The 16,445-nt window shown below is 62.7% G+C and overlaps 1 protein-coding gene across 6 annotated transcripts in view; it reads left to right on the forward strand.

The window, feature by feature from the left end:
- The window catches only part of CACNA1A (calcium voltage-gated channel subunit alpha1 A), a 203,188-nt gene that overhangs the window by 131,345 nt on the left and 55,398 nt on the right, over positions 1-16,445 (forward strand). For all 6 annotated transcript variants that reach the window (XR_011440598.1, XM_070273031.1, XM_070273033.1 and 3 more), the window contains exons 21-26: positions 681-816; positions 2,295-2,424; positions 5,603-5,662; positions 6,639-6,745; positions 14,323-14,422; positions 15,761-15,921. Coding sequence is in view for 5 of the 6 variants with exons in the window: in XM_070273031.1 (XP_070129132.1) it covers positions 681-816; positions 2,295-2,424; positions 5,603-5,662; positions 6,639-6,745; positions 14,323-14,422; positions 15,761-15,921 (694 nt within the window). In the remaining variant the exon portion in view is untranslated. The remainder of the gene's footprint in view (positions 1-680; positions 817-2,294; positions 2,425-5,602; positions 5,663-6,638; positions 6,746-14,322; positions 14,423-15,760; positions 15,922-16,445) is intronic.

Here is a 16,445-nt window from a genome sequence, read left to right on the forward strand (position 1 = left end):
GAAATCTGGGTGCTGTCACGCCCGCACCGCAGTCTGCAGCGGCCTGGGACCGGGCAGACGGGGGTCCCGCCCTCAGGGCCGGCGGTCTCTGCCCCCCCAGGCGAGGACCGAGGAGCTGGCAATGCCCTGAGCTTGTTCTCTGCTGAGACGAGGCGGGCCCGGCACCCACGTCCGCTCGGTGCTGAGGTCGCCCCTCGCGTGTTGGCTCAGTGGTCGCCACCATCCACGGGGCGGATCTCGCCATGGTGCCCATTGTGCAAATGGGGAAACTGAGGCTCGGGGGCTGGGCCTGCTCACGACATGCTGTGTGGCGAGGCTGCAGGGCCCGTGCTCTGTCCACAGCCACTGAGGCCTGCCACGCTCGGGCCGTCCAGTGGTCGGAGCAGGTGCTCTGGGGCCGGCTGCCGGGCTTCAAATCCCAGCTCTGGCCCTTCCCAGCTGTGTGACCTTAAGTAAGTCGCCTCACCTCTCTGTGCCTCAGTTTCCTCCTCTGTGAAATGGGGGTCACGAAGTCCCAGTGTCATGGGGTCGTGTGGAGGTCGAATGCACACGGTGGTGCCTGGCGCACAGCAGGTGCTGTGTGAGTGTCAGCGGCCCCCTGCCTCCTCCGGGCAGGCGCAGGAGCCCGAGGCCCCTGCGGAGCTGTGCAGGGAGCCCTGTGTTGGTTCTCGTCCCAACAGTGAACAAAAACGCCAACCCAGACCCACTGCCAAAAAAGGAGGAGGAGAAGAAGGAGGAGGAGGACGACCCTGGGGAGGACGGCCCGAAGCCCATGCCCCCCTACAGCTCCATGTTCATCCTCTCCACCACCAACCCGTGAGTGTGGCCACGGCTCCACGGGGCAGTGGGAGTCGGGCCGGGGGGACCTTTGGGCAAATTAAAAAACGATGCCTTTTTCTTACATCATATGAGAGAGAAATTTGTCATAAAATAGCGATTGTGTTGGAAAGAGGCCCCTTCCTGCCATCAGCTGGAAATCATTGTCATAAAATGTCCCCAAATCTACACTGTCTGTGACGTGAGAGGTGCCCCTTAGAAATGGCTGCCTTGTGCAGTGCACAACCTGGACAACTGTATGTGGCAGCCCTGGTCCCTGAGCTCTGCTCCTAACGTCTGCTCCACAAGGTTTGGATTCTGGGGAGGTGGTCTCTGAGTCCCATGGCGCTCTGACTTGGGCATCCTTGAGGAGGATGGATTATTTAGGCAAGAAACGTATTGCATGTATGTCACGGCAGCTCAGAGGTTGTTTTAAGATTGCATTTTTCCAAAGGGTGTTTCTTGAAACCCTGGTCCTCAAAATGCTTCTCGACAGAGAAGACTCGTGTCCCACACACGGCAGGGGACACTGCTCTCTGTGATCTGCCTCTCACGGACTCACCTCTTGTTTACTTTTTATGTGCTTGACTGTTTATCTATTTTACTACAAAAACACCTACATGGAACTTAGGGCCAGGCACCGTTCTGATTGTTTTACACATTTTTTAAAATTCTTATAATAACCCTAAGGGGTTGATATTATGCTTATTCCCATCTGATGAAGAATTGGAGGCCCAGAGAGGGGAAGTCACCTGCCCAAGGTCACACAGCAACCAAGTGGGAGAGCTCAGGCAGACGGATTCCAGCATCTCTGTTCTCACACACCATCCCTGCTGCCATATCACATATTTACTATTATTAACTCCACTTGAGAGGCTAAGTACTTGAGTATTATCCCATTAGCACCGTAAAGGCTCTGATAAGGCATGCAATGCATCGTTTCAGTAGCTAGCTTTTCAGAGCCCCTACCCTGTGCCAGGCATAGATTGAGTCTGGATCTTCACATCCCTGGGAGGTGGGCACTGTGTTTACGGCCGTTTCAGGGAGACACAGAGGGCATAAGGTAACTCAACTCATTGAAAAGAAAGAAAGAAAGAGATCAACTTAACTCAGAGTTTCCAGATTTTGTTTGACCGTAGAACCTTCTATGCGTGAAAAGCCTTTTTGTCTCCTACGGAATCAAGAATAATATTTCTTCAACTCTCCCTGGGAATCCAGATGTTCCAAGAGGGTCGTGCGGGAGTGATAGGAGCTGATAAACAGGGCGTGTGACCGTGTCCCCTAGCTGAACTTCCCCCCCCCACCGCCTTCTTGGGGCTCCCCGACGCGGAGAACCCCAGACGCAGGAGCTTGAGAGTCTGTTGGGTGTGGGGCCTGGGCAGTTAGAGATCTCGGGGCAGGTGACATAAGGAGCTTAGAAAAGGAGGGCCTGGAGCCCATGGTCTGAGTGGACCTCTGCACGCTTCCTGTCCCCACAGCCTTCGCCGCCTGTGCCATTACATCCTGAATCTGCGCTACTTCGAGATGTGCATTCTCATGGTCATCGCCATGAGCAGCATTGCCCTGGCGGCCGAGGACCCCGTGCAGCCCAACGCCCCCCGGAACAACGTGAGTCCCGCCCGCCAGCGCCCAGCCAGAGCTCGGAGCCGGAGCGGCGCGGGGATGGGGCAGACTGGGTGCCGCCAGGTTCCTGGGGGCAGGCGGTCCTGGAGGGTGGGCAGCCCTGGAGGACGGGGCCTGCCCTGGAGGGAAGAAATGGCTGGAACCCCGGGAGGGGCAGGCGGGTGGTGGCGCTCAGGCATGGCGTGCTCTGGGCGCTCGTGAGCCGCTGGCGGCTTCCACTGTTTACACAAAGCTTTGCAAGAAAGGCTTGTCCTGGCCCAGAGACGCCGCCTGAGCATCCAGCCTCCGCATGGTCCCGTGTCGCCCGCCCGGTGCGACGCTGGCTGGGAACAGGCTCGCCCCAGGAGCTTAGCGTGCAGCCCTCCCGTTTGACAGGTGGGGAAACTGAGGCTCGTGGGCTGAGTGATCTAGGCGGGATCTGCCTCCCCCAGAGCCCCTGCTGCTTCCCTCCACCGTTGCTGTTTATTGAGCGCCTACTGTGTGCATGGGCCCCTTGAGCCCCACCAAACAGGAGTGTGTGTGTGCCCGTGCTTGGGGGAAACCGAGGTAGTGACGGACAAGGGTGTGCTGGGTTCTGGCCTGGCCCGGCCGCTGGGGCTGGAGGCAGGGACCAGGATGCAGCACCGCACGGGGAGACCGGCCCGACTCCAGGGGCCTGGGGGCTGGGAGCCGCCGGGGAGCATCCTTAGGGTCCCCCGGCCCTCCATACCGTGTCGCGGTGGAAACGTCCCCTTGAAGCCGTCCCCTGTGACGCACACGGTGACCTGTGCCACAGCTGGTGCCCAGGACCCGCCCCATGTCTTAGGCCTCAGAGACGCGCGGGACGCGGGGGTCCCCGGATCCAGGGAGTCGAGGCTCCCCGGTTCTCCCCCTCTGGCGCAGGGTCCCCAACGGTGGCCAGGCCGCAGACACCTGGGCTGTGTGATGCGGGTCGCAGGGCGCGGGGCCCCCAGGGAGCTTCCGGCCCCGAAGGCCCAGGCCCTGCCTGGCTTCTCCGGCCCCTCCTGCCCCCGAGGCCTTCAGCGCTGCAGTCGTCTCTGTCGCCCGCTTCCCACACGGAACAGACAGGCTCCCTCCACCCGCGGCCACCATGTGTCCCGTGAGGTGGCGCTGTGGCCCCCCGGGCTGTCGCGCTTTCGCAATGCTGTGCAGCATCTACGGGGCCGGGCTCGCTTCTCCCTGCGCCTGTGGCCGAGCGTTGGCACCGTCTCCAGCTCAGGATGCTGTTGCCCCCCGACCCCCGACCCCACGTGCCCCCGGAGGGCCGTTTGTGGACACCGCCGCCCCGTGACACCTGGTGCTGGCGGCTCTGTCGTCGGCCCGCCTGGAGGAGGGGAGCAGGACCTCCTCGCGAGAAGCCAGACGAGCCTCCGCAGAGCCACGAGTCTCAGGAAACGGCCCTTTGCAGGGACAGAAGGTTCCGTCCAACATTCTTTTGGTTTCTTCCCGCTGCCCGACCGGCTCCAGGACCGGCCCCGCGCGCGCCCTGCGCCTGCCGCATCTGACCTCAGTCATCCGCCGGCACCAGGCACAGAGCCCAGCAAGGACGCCCGGGGAGCACCGGGTCCCTCTGCCCCTCAGATCCTTCCGGCCCCACCCACACCGACCACCCGACCCAGGAAGCCCGCCGTCCTGGCCGCTCGGGTCCCTGCTGGCCCTTCGGGCACCACGGGGAACAGGAATGTGCGTTGGGAGCACACCGGTCACACGGTGCCCGCAGGACCCAGCACAGCCCCAGCCGCTGGCGCATCCATCCAGCAGGCGTTTGTTGAGTGCCTGCTGTATGCCTGGTCCTGGACTGTGAGCTGGAGACGCCACAGGGACAGATGCCCCTGCCCTGGGGGGGCCGACACTTGGGTGGGGAGGGGACGATGAGGCGATTAGAAACTACAGCAAGGGGCCGGCCCAGGGCCAACTGGTTGAGTTCGCGCTCCACTGCAGTGGTCCAGGGTTTCACCGGTTTAGATCCTGAGTACAGACATGGCACCACTCATTGGGCCACGCTGAGGTGGCGTCCCACATGCCACAACTAGAAGGACCCACAACTAGAGTATACAGCTATGTAGTGGGGGTGTTTGGGAAGAAGAGAAAAAGAGGAGGATTGGCAACAGATGTTAGCTCAGGGCCAATCTTCCTCACCAAAAAAAAGAAACTGTGACAAATAATTCGTCAGGAAATAAGAAGTGCCGGGGTGGGGGCGCGGCTAAACTGGGTAAGGAGGACCAGCAGCTCCCGGAAGGGGGATGGTTAACTGGTGGTCAGGGAAGGCCTCGCTGGGAAGGTGATGTTTGAGCTGAGCCGTAAAGGAGGAGAGAGAGGGAATCAGGTGGGAGTGGGGAAGAGCATTCCAGGCCGAGGGAACGGCTTGTGCAAAGGCTCTGGGGGAGAACATCGGGCGGCAGAAGTGGAGTGAGCAGGGGGCAGAGAGGTGAGGCGAGGCCAGGAGGTGACCGGGCAGAGCCAGCAGCACCCTGGGGTGGACTCGGGTGTCCCCCTCGAGCCAGGCGGCAGCCACAGAGGGTCCTGGCGGGGGAGGGACGCGCCCTGGCGGCCATGCTCAGTGACCGCCAGCCCTGCTTCGACGACTCTGGCAGAGCCCTGCCCGCCTCGCGCCCACCGCAGGCCGGTCACCACGCCCAGCGGGCTGTGGGCAGGGACCCCTGGGGCCTGGGGCGGCGCAGGGTGGCCCCGTGTGGCCAGAGGGCCGGTCATGTCAGCTAGCGCTGTGGGGACACTGCTTCTCACCCGGGCCCTGGGCTCAGGCCCGCCAGCACCAGGGGCAAGTCCTGCCTGAGCTCCCGGGGCCACCGCTCCTCTGTGCAGGGCTTTGGGTGTTAAAAGAAAAGTCAATTAATAGGCGCCCTTGGGGTTGTCAGCAAACGGCCTAACGATTCTGTTAGGACTTTGCCGCCATCTGCTGGGCAGTTTCATTCACAACATGCGAATCTGCCCTGGGAGTCAGGGCGGGAGGGGCCCTTGTGCAGTGCACGCCCTGCCCCACCATACAGACAGGGCTGCCCTGTTTCCTCCTACAGGTGCGGACTCTGCTCCTTGGGGACTTTCCTGGAGCCGAGCTCCCTAGCCGGCCCATCGCCTGGCTCACGGGGGCTCCGCTAGAGCAAGCCAGGCGATCTGCCACCCCATTGTATTTCTCTCCTTGCAGGTGCTGCGATATTTTGACTACGTTTTTACGGGTGTCTTCACCTTTGAGATGGTGATCAAGGTGAGTGCCAGGGCTCCAGGGTGTTCTGCACCCTCGAGAATGCCACCCTGGCGCAGGAGGCTCACCCCCCGGGATTAGAAATGCTTGGGGTGCCTGAGGGGCAACAGGCAGGCCCGTGTGGCTGGAAGGAGTGGGCTAGGAGCCTGGGGAGGAGGAGGGCAGCGAGGTCACAGGGACAGGCCATGCAGGGCCTTGGGGACCACGGGAGGACTCTGCCTTTCACCCCCAGTGAGGTGGGAGCCACAGCGGGTTCTGGGCAGAGGAGGAGTGCTCACGGGGCCCTCTGGCGGCTGGGGGAGGGCAGGCTGGGGGAGGGGCTGGGGGCGGTGGGGAGGGGCCGGTGGAGGAGGGGGCGGGCAGGCTTGGGGGGGCGTGCAGGTTTGGGGGTCCCTGGGAGCCGGCAGGCTTGAGAAGGGGCCGGTGGAGGAGGGGGGGAGGGAGAGGGAGGGCCGGCAGGCTTGAGGAGGGGCGGGGGACGGGGGGACGGGCAGGCTGGGGGAGGGAAGAGGAGGGAGGGGGAGGGAGGAGGAGGGAGGGGGACAGAGGGGGACGGAGGGGAGGGAGGGGGAGGAAGTGGGGGACGGGCAGGCTTGAGGAGGGGCCAGGGGAGGGGGGGACGGGCAGGCTTGGGTGGGGCAGCGGTTGGGGGGCGGGCGGCTGACTGGTCACTGGTCGGGGCGGCGAGGATGGGGCCGTAGCAGGATGCCGAGAAGCGGATGGGTTCCTGGAAGGTCTGGAAGGCAGAGGCAGCTGGTCCGCGGAGGCCCCAGCGTGGAGTTTTGGGGGGCGGGGGCAACCCAGGTTCGGACCTAAGGGCCAGAGAGTCGGAACAGCGTTTCCACGGTGGGCGCGGCGCCCCTCGTCCCCGGAGCTCGACCTGTGGTCCCTGCGCCCCCCGGCGCCGCCTCCTCCACACGGAAGGTGGTGCTGCCCCCGGGCGGCCGAGCGCCCTGAGCGCCGCCTCTGCTCCCCGTAGATGATCGACCTGGGGCTCGTCCTGCACCAGGGCGCCTACTTCCGTGACCTCTGGAACATCCTCGACTTCATCGTGGTCAGTGGGGCGCTGGTGGCCTTCGCCTTCACGTAAGTGTCTCCGGCCGCCCAGCCCGCGGCGCCCCTGGGCCGGGCCGTGTCCTCGGGGTGCGGGTGGGCGGCGTGCGCTCGGGGGACGGAGGGTGCCGCATGCACCAGGCGGAGCTTCGCTGGCTGTCGTACAGGCTGGGAGGAGCAATGGGCAGCGACCCTGTGCTCCTCACGGCCGCTGCTGCCCCTGCTGTGCTGCTTGTAGACTAGACCGGCCTGGACATCTCATCTCCCTGCCGCCCTGCAGCCCCACCCGCTGTCTCTTTGGGGAGCCCCTAAAAAGACAATCAGGGAACGAATGTGCATGAGGATTCGGATCCCCTCCCCCACTGTGCCCCGTGGTTGTAGACCTGGTGACACCCTTTGTGTGTCCCCCTTGTCCCTGCAGTCTGGGGACACTGCCCTCTGAAAGGCCACGTCATCATGCAGCTCCAAGATGGGGCCCAAATTGTGGGCGGCCACTCCAAAATGACACCCAAGGGCCAAGCAGCCATCTCAAGATGGCACCCAAGGGCTGGGCAGCCATGCCTGATGGTGCCTAAGTTCTGGCTAGTCATTCCAAGATGACACCCAAGGGCTGGGCAGCCATTCCAAAATGGCACCCAAGGGCTGGACAGGTATTCTAAGATGGTGCTCTAGGGTTCAATAGTCATTCCAAGATGGCACCTAAAGTCTTAGTAACCACTCCAAGGTGTCAGCCAAGTTGTGGACGGCCATTGCAAAATGGCACCCAAGGATTGAGCAGCCATTCCAAGATGGTGCCCAAAGGCTGAGCAGCCATGCCAGAATGGCACCCAAGTTGTGGGCCGCCACTCCAAAATGGCACCCAAGAGCTGGGCAGCCATGCCAGGATGGTGCCCTAGGGTTCAGTTGTCACTCCAGGATGGTGCCCAAGCTGTGGCCGGCCACTCCAAGAGGCCCGAGGGCTGCACAGCCCTGGCTCTGGGCCCTGGGAGCGAGGGTAGCAGGTGCCCTGGCTGTGTGGACCTGCAGGGGTGGAAAGCCCTGGCCGGGCCTGGTCGGAGGCGGCCAGTGCCCATGGCAGGGCCGGGAAGGCGTCCTGCGGGGCCGGCCCCCGCCCTCTCCCCCTTCTCCCCGCGCTCTCCTGCTTTTCTAAAGTCATCGAGCCGGTGAGCGTTAGGAGGAGGAGGCCATCAGGGAGTCGGGAAGTTGTCCGTGTCCTCAGAGACACTCTGCGGCCTAACGCAGCAATGATGGGCAAACGCGGGCAAATGTGGGATGCAGAGCTGAAGGCTCCTCAGAGCAGCACTGGGCCCGCGGCCGTGGAGCCACTAGACACTCCGGCCCCTGAGCGGGGGTCCCACCCCACTGGCACCCAGGGAAGGGGAGATAGGAGCAAGACACAGCCTTCCTACCCAGGGGGCGCGATTTCTTCACAAACAGGCGTCTAAGACGCTGCACAGGGCGGCAAGGACGTGGCCGCTCTCCGGGCGGCCCCTGCGGGGTCAGCGGCCTGACGCCCTGGAGCCGCCTGCGCCCCCCCCCCGCCCCCCCCCCCCCCCACCCCCCCCCACCCCCCCCCCCCCCCCGCCAGGACCACCCGCGGGAGGGACGTTCCCTGCTCCTCCCTGCTGCCCTCCCTGCTCCCCTCCCCACTCCTCCCTGCTCCTCCCTCCCTGGTCCTCCTCACTCCTCCCTCCCAGCTCCTCCCAACTTCCCTCCCTCCTCCCCTCCCTGCTCCTCCCCGCTCCTCCCTCCTCCCCTCCCCACTCCTCCCTGCCCACCTCCCTGCTCGTCCTCTCCTCCTTCCCTGCTTCTTTCTGTGGCTCACTCTCTCTTTTGACTCCTTTCCTATTCTCCCCGTTTTCTGTCGTTCTCCCTATTTTCTGTGATTTTATTTTCTGTCGCTCTCCCCGTTTTCTGTCATTCTCCCCATTTTTCTGTCACTCCTCTGTTTCTTGCTTTCTCTTTCTGTTCCCCCCTCTCCCCCACCCCTTGCCGTGGCTCGTATCTTTTGGTGACTGGGCCTGACTATCTGCCTGACCCGGGCGGGCGGCCGTGTGGCCTGGAGCAGGTGGCCGCTCTGGCCCCAGGAGCCCCCGCTCCCGCCGAGCTCTGCCCGGGTGGTCTCCGTGACCCGAGAGGGCCAGCCCTGCCCACCCCCCAGCCCTCCAGGACGGGGTCTGCAGCAGCCCCAGACGCCCAGGGCTCAGGAGGTTTGGGGGGGCCCGTCGGCCACATCCATGTGTCCACACGCAGCCCCCCCGTGCAGGCCGTGCCGTGGGGGGTGCTTTGCCGTGCGCGGCCACCTCTGGGTGTGGCTGTGACGCCCAGCGGCTCAGGCTCGGCCGTCTGGGGGCCGCCCTGCTTCAGCGGCTGCCCTGCCCCTCCTGCGTCCCTGGTTGGATCCTCGCGGGCTGAGGAAGGGCCACCGGCCTCCCGAAGCCGGGACCAGGCTCCCGTCGGGCTGTGCCGCCCGGCCCTGCGGAGCTGTGCAGTGGGCACTGCTTCTTGGCTGCCCCGAGTCACGATTAGGCCACACTGTGAGCAAATCTGCAGAACAAAGTCCTTTTTCCACCAAAAGCTGATCAGCAGAACGATTCTGTGTTGCGAGAGGACCTGCCATAGGGAGCGGGCGCATTGAGTTTCTGTGTTTTCGTTTTAGACATCAAGTTACATGAGGGCACTCAGAACGCGCCACACCTCCCGGGGGCTTGGAGCGTTCTGGAAGAGTAGACCTTTTAACCTGTTTCCGTGAAGTTGCTCCAGGCCTAGAGCCAGCCAGCCCATGACCTTGAGAAGCTTCGAGTGGTTTTAACGTGCAAGGAAAGGGCCGGGGACAGGGACGTAGGGCTGTCCAGCAAGGCTGGGCGAGCTCGTAGGTCTCCCAGCAACTGAGAAGTGAGGAATTTTGCCAGTGGGATTCTGACAAGTGCCAGGGGCGCTCATGGGGTTTTGGGACAGCTGGCAGCCATGGGAACACCTTAATGTGAATGCTCATAGAGATGGGAGAGGTAGACCCAGAGACCCCACGCCAGCAGCACCCTCCCCACCTCCCTGCCAAAAATCCCTCTGGTGCTGCAACTCCTCTTCCAGGGCAGGGCTGCAGGTCTGGCACAGCTGGCCAAGCACCTTGATCAAGCCACTCCTGCATGCCTGAGGCCGATCTGCCAGAAAGCCAGAGAAGGACCCCTCACGCTGCTGCTTTTTTCCCCAGAAAGGTTTCAGAATCCTCTCTCTGGCTGCGGGTTTTTGGCCTCGTCTGCCCGAGAGGGTCTCTCGCCCTGTGAAGACTTTGGTTGTTGTCTCCTTATTCCCAGATAGATGTGGCCTTGGCAGCAGTAGGGGGTACACTCTGAGTGTCCCACCCCAGAGTCGGTGGCTTTTTTCTTTTCTGGTCTCTTACCTCACTTTATCTGTCCTGTGTGCCCGTCTCGGGGACGAAGACCCCGGCAAGGGTGAGTTAACGTCATCGTCGTAGAAAAAGGCTCCTGCAGGTCTGGCTGGTTTCTCTCTAAGGTGCAAGTCCCTGAGCCTGTCTGTGCCTCAGTTTCCCCATAGAACAGGAAAACTTGGCGATGATAATAGCTAACAGCCTCCGTTTACTGAGTCTTCGTGACGATCTGTGTGGGAAGTGTCCACACTGTGGACGAGGAAACTGAGGCCACGAGGGCCCACGGGGGAACAGGCCAGCAGGGTCTCTGGGAGTGGGCTCAGCTACACTCAGGTTGCGGCCCATGTCCAGCCTGACCGCGGAGCAGCCGCATGAGACGTGGCAGCCCGGCTCACAGTGTCCTCGAGGCCGCGGGAGGGGAGGGCGCGCAGTCTGCTCCGTCCCTTGTCTGGAGGAATCCTGCCGCGGAGCCTTCTTGGTGGATGCGAGGATTCTGCCCTCGTGCCCTGACCGCGCCCGTCTCACACGCGGGGAGCTCTCCCTGTGGTCCACCAAGGGGTGTGCGAAGCTCTCCCGACGGTCCCCACCCCTGCACCCGGCCCAGAGCTCTGTGTGTGTCCTGCTCCACCCCTGCCCGTGTGCCACGTCCATGCGCCCATCACTAACAGGCCATTTCATTCAGCGTCACACATGGTGTTGCGCTCTGTGCCCGCGCATCGGGGCGGCCAGCTGACCTTTCTCAGCAGCCGCTGGATGCCGATCCCACGTCACTGCCAAGGGCCCATCTGGCACGGCCTCTCCTCCTTCAAGGCAGGCCAGCGTGGCTGGCAGGGCGCCTTGAGCAAGCTGCTCCTGCATGCTCAGGAGCCAAGAAGCCAAAGAAGGAGCCCTCAGGCTGCCACCATTTTTAATGTCCATCCTCAAAACAGCCCCCGCCCCAAAGGCGTTATTTTTTCGTATGTGATGAAATGGAAAGAAGATTAGAGTGCAGGTGCACCTGGGTTTGAATCTCAGTCTGCCACCTCCCAGCTGTGTGGCTTTGGGCAAGTCACTCGCCCTTTCTGGGCCTCAGCTTCCTCATCTGGAAAATGGGCATAATGGCACCACCTTCCCACAGGTGGACGCACTCGTGTTCACGAGACTCAATCTCACACCTAAAATCCACGGGGTACAGAAGTCGCTGTTGCTGAGAGACCCTTAACGACCCAGGAGGGAGGACCTGCTCCCTCTGTGCAGGCGATGGTTCCCCAATATCAAAGGGCTGGCTGGGCGTCCGCCCCTATCTGCCTCCCCTCTGCCTCCATTGTGGGTGGAGGCTTGAGACGCCGGCGCCAGCGCCCTGCAGCCTCCATGCTCCCCGATGCCCCTCAGCTGCCCCACAGGAACCCTGTGCCACGGCCCTCGTGACCTGTGGCAGGGCCACCGCGGACCCGAGGGCCCGAGTTCCAGATGAGGACGAGGGGGCAGAGCCAGGACTCACACCCAGGTCCCCCGCGCCTTCGGGACGTTCTAGAACCTCCGCCCGAGCTTCTGGGCGCTGGCGCTCCCGGCTCCTGGCAGTGACGCGGTGGTGGCGGGTGCTCGGCGGAGCCGGCTGTCTTGGTGCTGGCAGTACGGGGGACAGGGGCGGGCATGGGGTGCGTGTGTGCTGTGTGTACGCTGCGTGTGCACCGTGTGTCGCATGTGTGCTGCGTGTGCACATGTGCCACGTGTGCTGCGTGTGCATTGTGTGTCTGCTGCCTGTGCGATGCGTGTGCACCGTGTCGTGTGTCGCGTGTGTGCTGTGTGTGCGCCGTGTGTCACATGTGTGCTGCGTGTGCGCCGCTTGTGCACCGCGTGTGCGCTGCGTGTTCTGTGTTCTCTCTCCCGAGGCCGCTCACGACCTGTCCCTCCCTCGGCGCACCTCTCCAGGAGCAGCACACGGTAAAGTCCCGCTCGCTCGTCTGTCCCTCGTCCTCCAGGCCGTGGGGCAGCCACGCAGTTCTGGGGCCGTTTCCGTGGCCTTGTGTCCTTGCTGCTGTCCTGTCGCTTGCAGTGACTGGAGCCCCCTCAGCCTGCCCCCCAGGGAGGACGGGCCCCGAGGGGTCTTGGCCGCTGGCTCCCACCGTGACCCCCCATTAGCCGGTTCTCAGGGGAGAACCAAAAGGGTGTGGCTGGGGGACCTCCTCAGGGTCTGACTTTGATGGGGCAGGTGAGCAGAGTGGGTGCTTATCAGCTGGGAGAAGGAGGAGCGGCCCGAACACCCAGGACTTGGGTTCTAAGAGGAGAAATTAACCCCCTCGAGGAGCGTCTACACTCTCCGCAAAGTGGTTTGAAAGTCTGGTGGTTTTCTGTGGAAGTGCCTTGATCAAGCCTCTCCTGCATGCTCAGGAGCCAGACTGCCAGGAGCACTCTCCTTGATGCCGCAGTAAACAGGATCGTTTCTCAGCGTCTCCACAGGCGGAGTGCCTTCCGGGAGAGAGACCCCCCCCCCATACCCGCCAGTGGCCGTGGAGTCATTTTCAGATGAGCGGATGTGCCCCAAGAGGCACACGTTCCCAAGTGTCAGCCATTTGGCATATCAGGATTTTGGCGAGTTCCACCTACGAGCTAGATGTCCACGTGCTCGACGTTCCCACCAACATGCAGTCCAAACACCCCGGTTTTGCTGGGAGACGTCCCATCGTCTCCCGGCCGCGTCGTCAGCCTCGGGCAGAGCCCAGCGGCAGGAGCAGTTGCTGGAGCGGCCGTGCGCAAGGGGGGCTCTCAGCTGAGCGGGGACTTCGGGACTCGGCCGCAGTGGGAGCTGGAGGGGTGAAGAAGGAGCCGCTGTGTCCGGCTGACCCTGTTGTTAGATTTGCCCCTTTCTGCCTGAAGTCCCCTCCTCGCGCCCCTCGCTGTGCTCGCACGTTGGAGACACAGCCTTGAGGTCACAATGGCGGCTTCTGTTTAGACAAGAAAAACACATGCAGACCCCCCAAGGCCGGGAGCACGGCTGTGCCCGGCGGTCCGACACCCGGTCCCTTTATTCCCCGGAAATGAGAGGAAGGAACTAAGAGGATGCTGGGGGGGCCTCGCCCATGACCCGCAAGGTCACCGCGGGAGCCAGGAGACCCCAAAGCCTGCTGGTCTGGGCCCGTCCCCTGCGTCCTGAGACCACCCGGCGGGCGAGCCCGGATCCGAGGGACAATGACACAGAGGAGCTGAGTCTGAAGCCAGAAGCAGAGGATTGTGGGGCAGCGCGGGCGGGTGGCGGAGCAGGGACGTCTCCGATGGGCTCTGAGACAGCTGCCTGGTCCTGCGAGGAAGGGCATTTCTAGCAGCAGGAACAGAATGTGCAAACGCAGATGGAGGCACAGAGGGACTGGGGTTTGGGGTCTGTGGCAGCCGCTGGGAACCTGGAGGCGAAGTTCACTGGGTCTCGGGGCCTTGAGTGCCGGGCCGGCCAGCCACTTCCGGACGCTGCGAAGGGGCCTGCTGTGGCCACGGGCTCTGGCCTCCGTGTGCAGAAAAGACCGGCAGGAGAGAGACGGGGGGCTGGGGGTCCCGCTGGGGAGGGTGGCCGAGAGCCGATGGTGGGGGCGTCGGGAGGGCACCCCATGGGGCCAGGGGGGAGGATGGGGAGTCAGACGTGAGTCTTGGGTCTGCCTCGGGCGACCCGGCGGGTGGTGAGTTTCATTGACCACAGGGCCTTGGTGGCTGCGCCCAGTGCTCTCTTGAGTCGCGGTTGGCTGAGGGGGTCGCAGCGCCCCAGGGTGGGCCCAGCTGAGCTCAGGCCCAAGAGACCCCGCACCGAAGTCCTGGGAGGCTCCCTGGAAGGATGGGCTGGGAGACCCCGGAGACTGAGGCAGTGGTCCGCTCTCTCCTCGCCTGCGGGCGGGGACGCTGGAGGGGAGAGGGGTCTGGTTCAAGGGCCGCTTCAAGCGTTTCCGGGATCCTGTTGGAGGGGACGTCCCATTTTTGAGGAGCCCAAGGCCACCTGCAAAGAGGGAGGGGCAGCTGGCCCCTGGGCTGGGTGTGGGGCGCCCCCCCGCCCCTTGCAGCTGCCTGGCCAGCCCTGAGGCCAGAACCACAGGCAGCCATCTGCACCCGGGCTCTCCCCCCCAGCAAGGGCAGGGCGCAGCCGGGCTGGCCCCAGACTCCGGGCATGGCAGAGTGGGGTCACGCGGGGCTGCGGGCCACCCCCACCCAGCCTGACCTCCGCTCCCTCTCTCCCTCTCGCCACCCTCACATCCCTCCACAGCGGCAACAGCAAAGGAAAGGACATCAACACCATCAAGTCCCTCCGAGTCCTCCGGGTGCTACGACCTCTGAAAACCATCAAGCGGTTGCCAAAGCTCAAGGTGAGGCTGGGGCGTGGGGGAGGCCTGTCAGGGTTGCCATGTACAGTTGAGCAGGTGGTGCACTGCCCGAGGACACTGTATTGAAAGGAGTGCTGACAGCACCACAACCCTTGTAGACAGATTTACTGTTCCAGCTTTCCAGCAGATGGCAGTGAAGTGAGTTACTCTGACAAATCTGTATGTTATGACAGTTTTTCATCAGATGAAATGTCTCACACGGGGTCAGTATCCCTTTTCCTAATTCACGTGACAGCATCGTGGGGATAAAACAAGACACGGCGATAATCTGAGAAGCAGGAGACAGTTTCCGTCCCACGTGCGCGACCTTTGACTTTCTCCTACCTGTTCTGGGTTCCCATTTTTTTCCTTCAAAGTACTGTGAACCAGCACTTCCCAAAAGCTTGTCTTTCACAAAAAAAAGAAAAGAAACAAACCTGGACGTCCACTCCCTGTTCAGTTCACACAGCACCTGAGGACCCCTCGTATTGTTTCTTACTTTATATGTTCCTTTAAATCGAGTCACTTTATTTTTTACTTAAGGGGTTTATTTTAAAGGAAATGTTATGTCAAGTTTCTCAAGTTGGCAAGCAGAACCCAGTGTTAATAGAAGGTAAAACTACATATCTGTTCAAAGAAAATAAGAAGGGCCGGCCTGGTGGAGCAGTGGTAGAGTCCGTGCGCTCTGCTTCCGTGGCCCGGGGTTGGTGGGTTCGGATCCTGCTCACAGATCTACACAGTGCTCATCAGCCACGCTGCGGCCGTGTCCCACATACACAATAGAGGACGGTTGGCACAGAGGTTAGCTCAGGGCCAGTCTTCCTCACACACGCACAAAAAAAAAAAAAAACATTAAAAAAACAAGGGGGGCTGGCCCGGTGGCGCAGCGGTTAAGTGCACACATTCTGCTTCAGCAGACTGGGGTTCACTGGTTCGGATCCCGGGTGTGGACATGGCACCGCTTGGCACGCCATGCTGTGGGAGGCGTCCCACATATAAAGTAGAGGAAGATGGGCATGATGTTAGCTCAGGGCCAGCCTTCCTCAGCAAAAAAGAGGAGACTGGCAGTAGTTAGCTCAGGGCTAATCTTACTCAAGAAACAAAAAGATACTGTTGTTAAAACGTAGCCAAATGTGGCTGCCTGGCAAAGGCTTGGAGCCGGGAGCCTGCTGTTTCCTGGTGGCCTGGACCCCGAGGCTGGAGCAGAGGGGGCGGCACAGCACACTCATGCTGGGCTCGGCCGGGAGGCCCCTCCGGGCTCGGGCCGGGGTCAGGGGGCGCCAGGGCGGGGTGACGCCCTGCCCCCCTCGCCCGGGGACCCAGCCCTGTCGCTCCCCACAGGCCGTGTTCGACTGCGTGGTGAACTCGCTCAAGAACGTGTTCAACATCCTCATCGTCTACATGCTGTTCATGTTCATCTTCGCGGTGGTGGCCGTGCAGCTGTTCAAGGGCAAGTTCTTCCACTGCACCGACGAGTCCAAGGAATTCGAGAAGGACTGTCGGTGGGTGCCCCCCCCGTGCGTCCCGGGGCCCGGGCTCGGGGTGCAGGCGGCGGCCCGGCCGCAGCTGGCCTGGATCAGGCCCAGAAGGAAGCCAGTCTGGGCCTCCAGGTCGCGCCGTGAGCCGGTGGCGGCCCGGCCTCTGCCGAGTGGCAGTTGATCGCACTCGCTCCGCGGTGCGGGCCTTCCCGGCCGCTGAGCCCCGAAGCTCGGCCGTCTCGGGGTTTCGGGGAGACTCCCAGGGCACGTGGCGCGTGCGACACCCCGCCCTCTGCTGGGTCCGCGGCAGCCCCGAGAGCAGACGTTTCTGCCGGGAAACCCGCGCTGTTTGCACCAAACGCAGCATAAGTGACAGGTTTAAAAAGCTTTGCGTCCAAGCGGGTCAGGTTTGCTGCCAGACGAGTTAGGTCTCCGATCAGCAGACGTCAGGGCCCTACAGGGAGCATCCTGGCTTTCTGGGCGCACGGTCCCTGTGAGCGCCGCCCGCAGGACGGCGGGGGGCACGTGTCCATGTCCCCCAAAAGCTT

This window comes from Equus caballus, chromosome 7, assembly GCF_041296265.1.
Source record: "Equus caballus isolate H_3958 breed thoroughbred chromosome 7, TB-T2T, whole genome shotgun sequence".
In the NCBI taxonomy this organism is placed as follows: domain Eukaryota; kingdom Metazoa; phylum Chordata; class Mammalia; order Perissodactyla; family Equidae; genus Equus; species Equus caballus.